Source organism: Petromyzon marinus, chromosome 23 (assembly GCF_048934315.1).
Source record: "Petromyzon marinus isolate PM22_M1 ecotype Great Lakes invasive population chromosome 23, UKy_Petmar_22M1.pri1.0, whole genome shotgun sequence".
Classification (NCBI taxonomy): Eukaryota; Metazoa; Chordata; class Hyperoartia; order Petromyzontiformes; family Petromyzontidae; genus Petromyzon; species Petromyzon marinus.
This window is the reverse complement of record NC_133689.1, coordinates 11514306-11528856: the sequence shown is the minus strand read 5'-3', so window position 1 is coordinate 11528856 and position 14551 is coordinate 11514306. Positions and strand designations below refer to the sequence as shown.

General features: G+C 49.7%; 1 protein-coding gene across 2 annotated transcripts in view; it reads right to left on the bottom strand.

Moving 5' to 3' along the window:
• The window catches only part of LOC103091813 (potassium voltage-gated channel subfamily KQT member 4), a 177191-nt gene that overhangs the window by 14890 nt on the left and 147750 nt on the right, over positions 1-14551 (bottom strand). The window contains exons 9-12 of one of the 2 annotated variants that reach the window (XM_076069022.1): positions 7920-8215; positions 6658-6763; positions 4565-4696; positions 2661-2813 (exon numbers count right to left, since the gene is read on the bottom strand). In XM_076069022.1, coding sequence (XP_075925137.1) covers positions 2661-2813; positions 4565-4696; positions 6658-6763; positions 7920-8215 — 687 coding nt within the window. The remainder of the gene's footprint in view (positions 1-2660; positions 2814-4564; positions 4697-6657; positions 6764-7919; positions 8216-14551) is intronic. The other variant, XM_076069021.1, reaches the window with a different exon arrangement.

The following is a 14551-nucleotide window of genomic DNA, read 5'->3' as shown; positions in this document are numbered from 1 at the left end:
GCCCAACCGGGATTAATTCACAGGAGGCAGGGGATTAATTGTGTATGTCTGTGGATGTCTGTCCACGTGGGAGGGGTGGGGCTGGGTGGAGAGGGGAGGGTAGGGAGGGGTGGGGAGGGGAGGGTGGGGAGGGGCTGGGTGGGGAGGGGCTGGGTGGGGAGGGTGGGGCTGGTTGGGGGGTGGGAGGGGTGGGGCTGGGTGGGGTGGGGCTGGTCATCCCGTGGTGCCCTTATATGGACTGGAAGCCCAACCGGGATTAATTCTCACAGGAGGCAGGGGATGAATTGTGTACGTCTGTGGATGTCTGTCCACGTGTATCCGGACATTCGGATGTAAAAATAAAAATGGGAGGGGTGGGGCTGGGTGGAGAGGGGAGGGTAGGGAGGGGCTGGGTGGGGAGGGGAGGGTGGGGAGGGTGGGGCTGGGTGGGGGGTGGGGTGGGGCTGGGTGGGGTGGGGCTGGGTGGGGAGGGGCTGGTCACCCCGTGGTGCCCTTATAAAACTCAACGTTTAACCTACTCACGCCGGCTTGTGCCCGCCCTCACAGTCGGGGATATTTGCGGAATAAACCACGCCACCGTTGACCCTGGCCACTGACCGAGCAACCAACGTTCCTACCAGCCCCCTCCGCAGGAATGTGTTATTGTCAGATAGGGTAACACCTATGCTTATAACTATGCAATGATCACTTAGTTTGTTTCCAAAGATTCCACCAGCAGAGGTTTTTATCTGGGACGTTAAGCAATATTGTATTTAATGAAACAATTTTTTTCAGGATGTTTTATGTTTGGGCACGTGTGCTCAGAAATTCATGGAAACAAATCAATGATACAAAACCAGTTAACATGCGTGGCGTAGGTTTTCATAGCTTATTTTTATTTAATACACCACAGATAATAATTTTTGAGGATGAAAACAAAATTACTTGCCAAACATCCCAATGCAAGACGCTCATGATAACAAGTTTTTTACACTTGATGTTACTTGACGTCACTTCCATGAATGAATGGATGACATAATTTGAATTACAGGAATACCTTGCTGCATGAAGGGGGAAAATGCCATGTTGGAGAAAAAACAACATTCGACAAAACAATAGACCTGATGGGAAATAAAGGGTTGCATTTCTGGGTCAAAAATGATCACCCCTTCCCTCTTTGTTTCTAAATTTATACGTGGTTTCTGCTCTTGTTTTTGCAGTAAAGAATGCTGATATGACTTTCCATTTCTTATGTGTGTGTGTACACTCTTTCAATTTCAGCTAAACACAATCTCCCCTCTCCATTACTTTTCCCGCACCACGGCCCCCGCACCCAACGCCCACAGTATCACTTGAACGTATATGATAGGCCATCTAGGCGTCCGTATGACTGACGTCCTAGATGAGTGGACGACTAGATGCATGCGGCAGTGTGTGAACATCTTCGTTGTGCGTGAGCGTGTTGAGTACAGTACTTGTTACATCACCACAAAAAAAAAACATCCATGGCAAATACATCTTTCTCACAGTCGATTCAACCACACCATAGTACCTTCCAACGGATGCAGCACTCTCACCTCTTGCAAGCCTATCTAACAACTATCTTAGCAACGTCAAACCACGTACAATCGAAACCTCACCCACGTGTTCCGGAAAGCACTTCATCAATTAAACCGTGCAAAGCTTAACCACGCGTTCGGTAAAACCGCGTTCGGTGAGGTTTTCCTGTATCATTATTTATGGCAGTATCCTGAAGGTTTTAAGCATCAACAGGCTAAATAATGAAATAATTAAAAATCTTGCAGTTATTTAACCCAAAGATTTCTCCACAACTCTGGCTGTCGCCTGATGAGGCTGCTTGTAATTACCGGCAAAACGTCGTACTCAAATGGTAAATGTTGTGGGTTTACTCTCCAACACATCGATGTTCTGATCTAGTAACGAATTGGCATGTTTTGTTTACGTTACAAACCTTACTAGTTGACTGTCAGGTGGTGGTGGATATAACGACACAATTATATTTACGCGATATAACCCAAAAACCTCTTATGGATAATATTGGTCGCGAAAGCCTACGTGTTAAACTGAATAATTAAATTCAACGATTCACATTTGAGAAGTTAAATGTTGAAAAATATAGATGGTATTATTTTGGAGAGTGGGCCAAAAGCATTCAATGTTTCCTTCGCGCTGCTTACAACGGGGAAAAATATCGTAGCTTTTTAAGTTTTCACAATTTTTGGAAGGCTCAACTTGGCTGCATTGTGACCTTGTGGCACCGTTTCTCCATCAAATTCACCGCATGTTTATAGCCATGCCCACTCAGCAGCAGCAGCAGCAGCTGAAGCAGCACCATCAGTTTGTACATAGTGTATGGCATCAATTGTTTTTATATTGGCCCCATGAAATTATCGACCGACCCTGCCCACTCCTCAGGTAGCCCTGCATTTTGGCTGCATCTTTTATTGAGCTTGGGATACCAGAACATTTTAACTGGGACAAGATCCCAATCTTCTCAAAAGCTTCAGGACACTTGGGCAACCTTTTTGAGGCTCGGAATGTTTTGGCCAAACCAGGACATTCGGTAGCTTTAAAAATGGCTGACACTGTTGTCACTGAAAAGTGCAATGGATAATTGAGTAATGGACTCGTTAGAAATGTTAATCGATAACAACGTTCACCTCTCGGCCCGCACCTGCTTCTCGACACGTGCCACGCGGCCAAGGAGACTGATGTCATCAGGCGGCTCCCCTCCATCCAGGCTGGACCCCTTCTCCTTCCAGGGCCGCTTCTCCCCTTGGCTCTGCCCACGCATGCCCACAATCTGCTCCACCCTTGAGCACGTGAGAGGCGGACAGCTCCCGATTAGTCCTCGGAGCGGTACGCGCCGACGCATACTTATCAAAGCATCCATTTGAGGCTGCTACTCTTGTTGTTGGCCATGATCAATCCACTTCCGGAAACTGAACATATGTATCAGTATTTGCTTTAGCTTGAATATTTATTTTAATCAAATTTGCCTATTCACCCTCGTCAGCCGTTATTCGACTGAGAGCTGGATGAAGGCCGTTTGAGGCAGAGGCCCTGGTTGTTTGAAGCTGCAATCTCTTGCCATCCCACCAATGATATATTTTATCATTTAGAGTTCATCACTTTATCTCCTCATCTGTAATTCTTTCATGCATGTGCCCCCTTGATTATTTCTGATCTTTGTTCTTGTTCACTGTGATACTTTCTGCAAACATGCCTTGTACGAATGTATTAACTGTGCACTCCACCTGTCCCTAACACCCTGCCTGTTGTGCACACTCAGCATTGTCATCAGCCATGGTCAAAATACCGCTGGTTGAAGGCCTCTCCAAGCTACTGCCACCTCTCACAATCCTACAATGTAGTAATCCACTCGGCCCCTGCACATCGGGCCAATTTGGATCGCTCCATTTGGAGGACGTCCTCGTGGATGATTTCCATTCCTTGGCTGCCACAGTGCCTTACTATCAACCACACTGTAGGCACAGCTCCTGGGACCATATGTCATGCCTCACAGTCCTGTGATACGGTTACATTCTGATGTTTTCCAATCCCAGTTTTCTATACCGTACTCTGTTCATTAAGGGTGTTAACGATGAATTGATTCATTCCTGTACTTAAGCTTGTGTGACACTTGCATCAGATCGTGCGCGTAATGTTTTTCCGTTCGGATATTTGTGGTATCTAATGGCCCCTCGTGACCCCTACAGCCACAGTAGGCTCTTACTCACCATGTAAAAAAACGTAATGGGATGTGCATGGTACGGCCCTTTTGTCATTTCACTGCAAAAACGAACACCACCCCATTCCATACGATTAATGTGACCATACCTCACCTTCCTGGGTCAGTGTAGATTAGTGAAGACATGAGGGAACTTAAATGTTGGGAGCATTAAAGTACAGTGTAGAGTATATGCATTATGCTGTACTACCCTCTGCTGAACTACCTTCTGCTGACACTGGAGTATAATAATGACTCTACATTTTCTCAATTCATTGATTGTATTTTGGCTGGTGGAGGTGAAGCACTGGACACCTGTGGTTCATTGTTGTTTCTTAATGGACTAGCAAGAGCCTCGACAGGCACTCCCATGCAAGCTGGCTCAACGGTGATCATGCTTACGCACTCACTGGGCAGTTCACATACCGAGTAAAGGACGGTCTGCTGAAGCCACTCTCCACTGCATTTACACTCATCAATGACGCTATACTTCCTCCCACACTATGGAAGTTGGGGGTGTCTGATTAGAAAATGGTCCCCAGTGATTATTTGTTGGATTGCAGACAGGATTCTACTCAACCGCTGGCGACTCAACCGGTAACGAGTCTACTGGTAATTGCGTAACTGCGTATTCGAAGGTGATCAACGAAAGACTCATAAAGACCGCGATTTTTTCGTCGAAAAATGTGCGTAGCCTCTCTCGGCAATATCTTTAAATTATTGGGAGTGTCTGATCACCGACGAAACCCTCACAGTGGCTATGTCCCCGACTCTCCCTGCTCCTCCTGTTCCTCCCAGACCAGTGCTGGTTGTATTGGGAGGGCGGTGGCGAACCTTCCCTGGAGGCTTTTGATGCGGCTGAGCATGTCAAGGTGTCCGGCCGAGTACTGCTCGATGACGTCCTTCACGTCATATGGTCGCAGCGTCTCCTTGAACTTCTTCTTGGCGACAAGAAAGCGCATTGCTCTGAAGGGGGGGGGGGAAGGGTGGTGGATTAGCGGCAAGGAGGAAAGGGTCGTATTGTATCACACTCCCACCACACACATGGACACACACACACTGACCAAGAAGGTTCACTATTGTGCTGTACAGCTCTCCAATGTGTTTTCTGGTTTTACTGCGTGTTGTTACAGCACAATATATCCGATGTTGAGGGAGGCAGTGAGCTGCTCAATTCATTTCCTGAATAAGATCCTAGAAGCAAAACGTCAGACATGCCGAACAATACATGGTACAACCCAAGAACACATCCGAGAGCTATACACACCAAATCTGCATTGAATCACAGTGTACACAGCAAACTATAAATTAGTAAAAATGAGCTGAGGAACCATATTGCATGCTTTTTGGGACCACAGTGTCTTTGCATAAAATGGCAAGTTAAGTCATCTTCCAAAATGACAATGCCAGACCGCAAACGAGCCTGAGAACATGAGAGGCCAATTGCACAGTTTGGCTGGACTGTGCTGCCCCATTCATCATAGAGACCAAATCTAGCACCCTCAAATTTGCATCTGTTCAGCCCTGTGAAGGATGGCCCACATGGGCAACATATTGAGAACTGCACTGCGGCACGGGATGCTGCTTGCAAATGGTTAAGGGATACGGATTAATCGTTTCACCATAATGAGGGATGCTTGCTCCGATTCCATGTTGGCCTACATCAGGGGTGGGGAACGTCCGGCCCGCGGGCCATATAAGGCCCGCGAAATCATTTGGTGTGGCCCTGCCAAGGCAACCGCAGGCGGGACTCGAAATTTAATAAATCTAGGAGAAAACCTGGAAAAGCAGTTGCGAGTAGCAACATCATCAATACTAGCTAACATCATCACACGCCTCACCAAAGAGAAGCAGTTCTAGCCATTGCATTAGGGGTGAGTTAATTAAATGTTTGACCAAATATAACAGGCTAATTTAAGTTGATAATTTTGTATAGCCCGCGAATGATGTTATAAATATCCAAATGGCCCTTGGCAGAAAAAAGGTTCCCCACTCCTGGCCTACATGCATCAAAAATTAAAAAAATGCTAAACAATGAATGTCAATACGTTATCGAAACGATAACAAAATTATTTTTTCAAAAGTAATTATTTTTTGGGCTTCCTTTTTTGCAAGTTTTTAGGTTTAAGTTGGAGGATGGGTCGTAAGTGAAGAGTGGCCTTCGGTTCGCTGGAGATTAACTAGCGGTGGGGTAAGATAATCCGAAGAACATGGCTATATGAAATAATAAATTAAGAAATGAGAATTAACTTTTAAGATGGACTGAACAATAATAGAAATAATTGAGGAATTCAGACTGCTATCGTCTTGTCAGAAGAACGCCACAAAATGGCAATCCAGCAAAGGCAATGGCAAAGCTCATAGAAGGAGTAAGAAGCAGAGGACGACCGAGAAAAATACGTAGTGACAGAGGGTAGGAGGAGGCACTAGAATAGAGAAGAATGACTATGGAAACCTCAGCAAGAGGTGGTTTATGATCGCCAACAGTGGAGGACTGCTGCTGATGCCAGAGGTTCGTGAACCCAGCGACCTCCATAAAGGGGCTCGATCGGGTAAGAGGTATGAGATCAGTTGGAGAGATTATGGTGCATAAAAATGTTCGCTTTATGAAAAGTATCAATTCTCATGCCTTGGGGCATGGGTGGGGACCGGTAACGCTGCTGTGAGAACATGATACGAGTAATGAATAGAAACATTTGAGATGGTTCCTGTTGATGCTGCTGGGTCAAACTGGAAAAACCCCCAAACGTTTCTCAGAGTCTGTAATCGTCTCTTTCTTGAAGTGAGAGAAGTAACCTATTTAATGCGTGTTCCACCAAAAGGTAATTTTATAGCCCTATTTCAGTCTTTGGTCAGGAAAAGGTTTCCCACACGTATTATGTTGTAACCGTGTAACAATGCGCGTGCAAACCCTTCATTGCACGCACCTGATGGCACGAATGACGGCCTTCACCGAGGGCTCGAAGTCCTGAGGGGCCTCATCCAAGAAGCAGCCCGATTCCTCAGAGCCGCCTTCCAGAAACACTCCAGTCTCTGAATAGATGGGGCAGCACAAAATTCACACAAAAACATGCAGCAAGTCGGGAACGAGGTGAGTTTGGACCACGTAGGCCTTAACGAGGTGTAAGGTGTGCATTTGCGTGCGTGTGTGTGTGGCCAATGGGGGCTGTGGATGGGTGCAAGGGGCTGGTAACCCCTCAACCTTAAATGTAATTATCACTTAACTATGTGGAAAAAATGTAAGCGTATGCCGGAAGCATATATGTTGTCTCCTGGCCAAACCCCATTTGTCGGAGCCAGGAGACTGAACCCGCATCCTGCATCGGCGAGTCATCTCAGTCAGTCAACCCATGTCCCCTGATCTCCTGCCAGCAGGCGTTCGACACTTCACGTGGCCTTAAAGTGCATATAGCTTGGTACAAGCGTCGTGGTGACGTGACCGTCACTTAGTGGCGAATCGCGGTTGTTGCTGTTGCTGTGTGCGTGTCGGTGATGTGAAGCAGTACTGTAGCTATCAGTGTGAAGGAAGTGCGACTGCAGCAGATTCCACAAGCCAAAGGTGTGAAGACACTGAGCTTTCGAGAGGTGGTGGGCGGGCCCATTCAAACCACGAAGCGATTAATGCTCAGGTCAATGCAATGTGCTACAACCTGAGTAACCCACGTTCAATTCACTGACATCCATGTGCTCACTACCAGCAATCGGCAACAGTCTGTAAAGCTAAACTGGAAAATTTTACATTTCCTGAGTGGTTTGTGGATGTGTTTACAAAGATGTATGTTAGGGAGGGTGCTTGCAAAACATGGACCTCTCTGAAGTAATGCCTGCACCGGCTTTAAACATTTCGGCTGGCCTGGATATGTTCCATCCTGGGTTTAACCAGGCTGAATTGTGCAAGAGGCTTCCAAATCCTTTAAAGATCTGGGCACATTCCCATCAATGACCTCCTCTCGCAGGCGAGGGCTGCTTTGGCTGGGTCATGTAGCTGCATGCCGAGCCATCACACAGCCCAAACAAACAGCTTCTGTGTGCCATGCCCGAGTCATCAGGTCCTCACTAACAGCACTTGCCCCAACAGCATGTTAAGGCTATACGGGGGGGGGGGGGGGGGAGGTCTTTGTCTTTGTGTGGCAGCATGCTCCGGTCAGCAGTCAAAGAGGGTGAGCAAGGCCACCCACCCAGCCCTCACCATGCGTGGAGCGTGCCCCGGCCGCGCGTCCCAGCCGCAGGCTCGTCCGCCTCCTCGCTCGCTCGCCCAGCCCCAAGCTGTGGCTGCGGCCCTTGGTGGTGGCGCGGAGGGGATTGTTGTTGACCACGTCGCCGTGCCCCGGCGTGCCGTGGGGCGGGATGGGAGGGCCCCCCAGTCCCTGCACGGAGGAGTCGGCGCTGAGAGTGCGGCGCGGGGGGCCATATGACCCCCCCGGGCGACTGCGCATGAGCTGCGTGACGGGGCTGGAGAGGCGCTCTCGGAGTCCGACCTTCTGGCTGGATGCCCGTGGCAGGAGGGGTCACGCAAGGGGAAGTGAGGGTACGTTTCATACGTTGGCGTGGTTTCTTTGTTCGTTGCGAAGTTTTAATAATACGGCACACGTAGGGTGAAGACTGGTTTTCCAGTTTCAGGTGGGCGGTGTTTCCACCTCGGTGAGTGTGTAGGCTCGACTAAAATAACAAGATGAGACGTTTTTTTTGTTGTTGCAAATTCGGTTTAAAAAAAGACTTCACATTTCAGGAACCACAATGCGTGTGAGTACGAGAGACGGTGGTCCTGAATAAACAACGTCGTGAAGCAGTCCTTGAAGAGCCGCATACAGCCCTGGAGCCGCAGGTTGCTGGCCGCTGAGCCCGATCTAGCACATTTCTATGACGAGAACATTTTGCGTATTTGCGAGTGATTCCACGTTTTGTACGAAGCATTCTGTGTCATCTTTGGTTCTTTCGGTAAAGTCACGTAGAATGAGAATAAAATAATACATTTATAAAATAAAATAACGCAATAAAATTATTACGACGTTTCAGCCACAACACAAGCGGCCTTGTGTTGTGGCCGAAACGTCGTGAGAATTTTTTGCGTTATTTTATTTTATCAATTTATTATTTTATTCTCATTCTACGTGACTTTACCGAAAGAACCAAAGAAGATGAATCCTTGCAGTCACGAAAGCTTTAAATCGCCATTCTGTGTCAGTTGACGATGTGTAATACTTGGTCAATTGTCGAGTTACTTTGAGGACTTTAAGAAGCACCATCTAGAGGCATATATAAACTTTATTTAAGGTTCGTTTGACAACTTTCCACGATTAAGGAGTTGATGTGGATTCTTTATTTGGAGCAAGGTGGGCGTTAAATGAGCAGAGTGTTTTATTTTTCCCTCGAGAAACCTTAGAGGCTTTCGAAGAGTGGATGATCTTTTCTAAGGCACAATAAAATTCACGGCAAACAAAATTCGCGTGAAAAAAACTATAAAAGCGCTGTACGCAAACAAAAATTGTGCAGCTATGTACATGTGCAGCCCTTTGTGAATCCACTGCTGGATGAGGGCTGACATCGTGGGACTTGTGGGGGGGGGGGGGGTGGTTAGACCATACTTCACACTGATCAGTACAGGTTTCAGGTGGAATGCATCGATGTTGGAGCATATGACTACAGTACAACAATAGCCTAGAACCTATAACCAGCTGTGGTGGTGTCCCAAGCAAGCACCTTCCAGTTGCAAACCTGCTTAGCTTTCTGAGATCCGATAAATTCGGGCTTATTGCGGTTGATCTAGTTATAGGTGATGCAAATATACAGTACAAAACTCCTCTTTTCCGTAGCCCTATTATCGAAAACTCCTATTATATGTGGCCCTATTTCTTCCTATTATCCGCAGTTTTTCGCGATTGTACCCATTGAGCGTAGCGGAGCGACTTCCTAATACTTGTTTTTGTTTCTTTCAAAGACCAGAGGAGTTTGGAACAGCAGATTACTGCGAATACCTGCCCGGAGGCTATTTAAATATAAATATTTTCGGCTATTTAAATATGTAAAAAGAAAAATGCACGAGTGACCACGCGCAAATATACAAGGCACAGCAACAGAAACGGAGACGAAGATCCCTCCCCGTGTAGCTTCAACAGACTGCAGGGGCAAGTGCTGTCAGCGGGTAGCAGCAGCACCTGTGAAGGCCGGCACTGTGGCACACGAGGGGGGAGGGTGGCCAACGCCACGCCCGGCCGCCTTTGTCTCCCCCAGTGGCGATGTTTGACTACACCCCGCACCGGGTGCTCATTTGAGGCTGAGTCGACCTAGGGGGGAAGCCCAGGGACCGGTTCAGACGATCGTCACCGGTGTTGACCATGAGCGGGATTCTAACCCACAGAGAGACGCACACAGAGACGTGGAGACAGAGACGTCGAGACAGAGACATAGTGACAGAGACGTGGACACAGAGGTGGACACAGAGACGTGGAGACAGAGACGCGGAGACGGAGACGTGGAGACAGATGCGGAGACGGAGACGTGGAGACAGAGACACGGAGACAGAGACGTGGAGACAGAGACACGGAGACACAGACGTGGACACAGAGACGTGGACACAGAGACGTGGAGACAGAGACTTGGAGACAGAGACGAGAAGACAGAGACGCGGAGACAGAGACGCGGAGACAGAGACGTGGAGACAGAGACGTGGAGACAGAGATGAGAAGACAGAGACGCGGAGACAGAGACGCGGAGACAGAGACGTGGAGACAGAGACGTGGTGACAGAGACGAGGTGACAGAGACGAGGTGACAGAGACATAGAGACAGAGACGTGGAGACAGAGACGTGGAGACAGAAACGCGGAGACGGAGACGTGGAGACAGAGACGTGGACACAGAGACGTGGAGACAGAGACGTGGAGACAGACGGGGAGACAGAGACGTGGACACAGAGAAGCGGAGACAGATACGTGAAGACAGAGACGTGAAGACAGACGTGGAGACAGATGTGGAGACAGAGACGTGGAGACAGAGACGCGGAGACAGAGACGCGGAGACAGATACGTGAAGATAGAGACTTGAAGACAGAGACTTGAAGATAGAGACTTGAAGACAGAGACGTGGAGACAGAGACGTGGAGACAGAGACATGAAGACAGACATGGAGACAGAGACGTGTGGACAGAGACGTGAAGACAGACGTGGAGACAGATACGTGGAGACAGAGACGTGGAGACAGAGACGCGGAGATAGAGACTTGAAGACAGAGACGCGGAGACAGAGACATGGACACAGAGACGCGGAGACAGAGACGTGAAGACAGAGACGTGGACACAGAGACGTGGAGACAGAGACATAGAGACAGAGACGTGGAGAGGGAGACGTGGAGACAGAGACGTGGAGACAGAGACGCGGAGACAGAGACGTGGAGACAGAGACGTGGAGACAGAGACGCGGAGACGGAGACGGAGACGTGGAGACAGAGACGTGGACACAGAGACGTGGAGACAGAGACGTGGAGACAGACGGGGAGACAGAGACGTGGACACAGAGAAGCGGAGACAGATACGTGAAGACAGAGACGTGAAGACAGACGTGGAGACAGATGTGGAGACAGAGACGTGGAGACAGAGACGCGGAGACAGAGACGCGGAGACAGATACGTGAAGATAGAGACTTGAAGACAGAGACGTGAAGATAGAGACTTGAAGACAGAGACGTGGAGACAGAGACGTGGAGACAGAGACATGAAGACAGACATGGAGACAGAGACGTGTGGACAGAGACGTGAAGACAGACGTGGAGACAGATACGTGGAGACAGAGACGTGGAGACAGAGACGCGGAGATAGAGACTTGAAGACAGAGACGCGGAGACAGAGACATGGACACAGAGACGCGGAGACAGAGACGTGAAGACAGAGACGTGGACACAGAGACGTGGAGACAGAGACATAGAGACAGAGACGTGGAGATGGAGACGTGGAGACAGAGACGTGGAGACAGAGACGCGGAGACAGAGACGTGGAGACAGAGACGTGGAGACAGAGACGCGGAGACGGAGACGGAGACGTGGAGACAGAGACGTGGACACAGAGACGTGGAGACAGAGACGTGGAGACAGACGGGGAGACAGAGACGTGGACACAGAGAAGCGGAGACAGATACGTGAAGATAGAGACGTGAAGACAGACGTGGAGACAGATGTGGAGACAGAGACGTGGAGACAGAGACGCGGAGACAGAGACGCGGAGACAGATACGTGAAGATAGAGACTTGAAGACAGAGACGTGAAGATAGAGACTTGAAGACAGAGACGTGGAGACAGAGACGTGGAGACAGAGACATGAAGACAGACATGGAGACAGAGACGTGTGGACAGAGACGTGAAGACAGACGTGGAGACAGATACGTGGAGACAGAGACGTGGAGACAGAGACGCGGAGATAGAGACTTGAAGACAGAGACGCGGAGACAGAGACATGGACACAGAGACGCGGAGACAGAGACGTGAAGACAGAGACGTGGACACAGAGACGTGGAGACAGAGACATAGAGACAGAGACGTGGAGAGGGAGACGTGGAGACAGAGACGTGGAGACAGAGACGTGGAGACAGAGACGCGGAGACAGAGACGTGGAGACAGAGATGAGAAGACAGAGTCGCGGAGACAGAGACGCGGAGACAGAGACGTGGAGACAGAGACGTGGTGACAGAGACGAGGTGACAGAGACGAGGTGACAGAGACATAGAGACAGAGACGTGGAGACAGAGACGTGGAGACAGAGACGTGGAGACGGAGACGTGGACACAGAGACGTGGAGACAGACGGGGAGACAGAGACGTGGACACAGAGAACCGGAGACAGATACGTGAAGACAGAGACGTGAGGACAGACGTGGAGACAGAGACGTGGAGACAGATGTGGAGACAGAGACGTGGAGACAGAGACGTGGAGACAGATACTTGAAGACAGAGACACGAAGACGGAGACGTGGACACAGAGACGAGGTGACAGAAACGTGGAGACAGAGACACGGAGACAGAGACGTTGAGACAGAGACGTGGAGACAGAGACATGAAGACAGACATGGAGACAGAGACGTGTGGACAGAGACGTGAAGACAGACGTGGAGACAGAAACGTGGAGACAGATACGTGGAGACAGAGACGTGGAGACAGAGACGTGGAGACAGAGACATGAAGACAGACATGGAGACAGAGACGCGGAGACAGAGACATGGACACAGAGATGCGGAGACAGAGACGTGAAGACAGAGACGTGGACACAGAGACGTGGAGACAGAGACATAGAGACAGAGACGTGGAGACGGAGACGTGGAGACAGAGACGTGGAGACAGAGACGTGGAGACAGAGACATAGAGACAGAGACGCGGAGACAGAGACCTGGACACAGACACGTGGAGACAGAGACGTGGAAACAGACGTGGAGACAGAGACGTGAAGACAGAGGCAGAGACAGAGACGTGGAGACAAAGACGTGGTGACAGAAACGTGGACACAGAGACGCGGACACAGAGACGCGGAGACAGAGACGCGGAGACAGAAACGTGAAGACAGACGTGGAGACAGAGACGTGGAGACAGATGTGGAGACAGAGACGTGGAGACAGAGACGTGGAGACAGATACTTGAAGACAGAGACACGAAGACGGAGACGTGGACACAGAGACGAGGTGACAGAAACGTGGAGACAGAGACACGGAGACAGAGACGTGGAGACAGAGACGTGGAGACAGAGACATGAAGACAGACATGGAGACAGAGACGTGTGGACAGAGACGTGAAGACAGACGTGGAGACAGAAACGTGGAGACAGATACGTGGAGAAAGAGACGTGGAGACAGAGACGTGGAGACAGAGACATGAAGACAGACATGGAGACAGAGACGCGGAGACAGAGACATGGACACAGAGATGCGGAGACAGAAACGTGAAGACAGAGACGTGGACACAGAGACGTGGAGACAGAGACATAGAGACAGAGACGTGGAGACGGAGACGTGGAGACAGAGACATAGAGACAGAGACGCGGAGACAGAGACCTGGACACAGACACGTGGAGACAGAGACGTGGAAACAGACGTGGAGACAGAGACGTGAAGACAGAGACATAGAGACAGAGACGTGGAGACAAAGACGTGGTGACAGAAACGTGGACACAGAGACGTGGAGACAGAGACGTGGAGACAGAGACGCGGAGATAGAGACTTGAAAACAGAGACGCGGAGACAGAGACATGGACACAAAGACGTGGAGACAGAGACATAGAGACAGAGACGTGGAGACGGAGACGTGGAGACAGAGACGTGGAGACAGAGACGTGGAGACAGAGACATAGAGACAGAGACGCGGAGACAGAGACCTGGACACAGACACGTGCAGACAGAGACGTGGAAACAGACGTGGAGACAGAGACGTGAAGACAGAGACATAGAGACAGAGACGTGGAGACAAAGACGTGGTGACAGAAACGTGGACACAGAGACGTGGAGACAGAGACGTAGAGACAGAGACGTGGTGACAGAAACGTGGACACAGAGACGCGGACACAGAGACGCGGAGACAGAGACGCGGAGACAGAGACGTGAAGACAGAGACTTGGAGACAGAGACATAGAGACAGAGACGTGAAGACAGAGACTTGGAGACAGAGACATAGAGACAGAGACGTGGAGACAGAGACGCAGACACAGAGACGTGCAGACAGAGACGCGGAGACAGAGACAGAGACGCGGAGACAGAGACTTGAAGACAGAGACGTGGAGACAGAGACGTGGTGACAGAGACGTGGAGACAGATACGTGGAGACAGAGACGCGGAGACAGAGACTTGAAGACAGA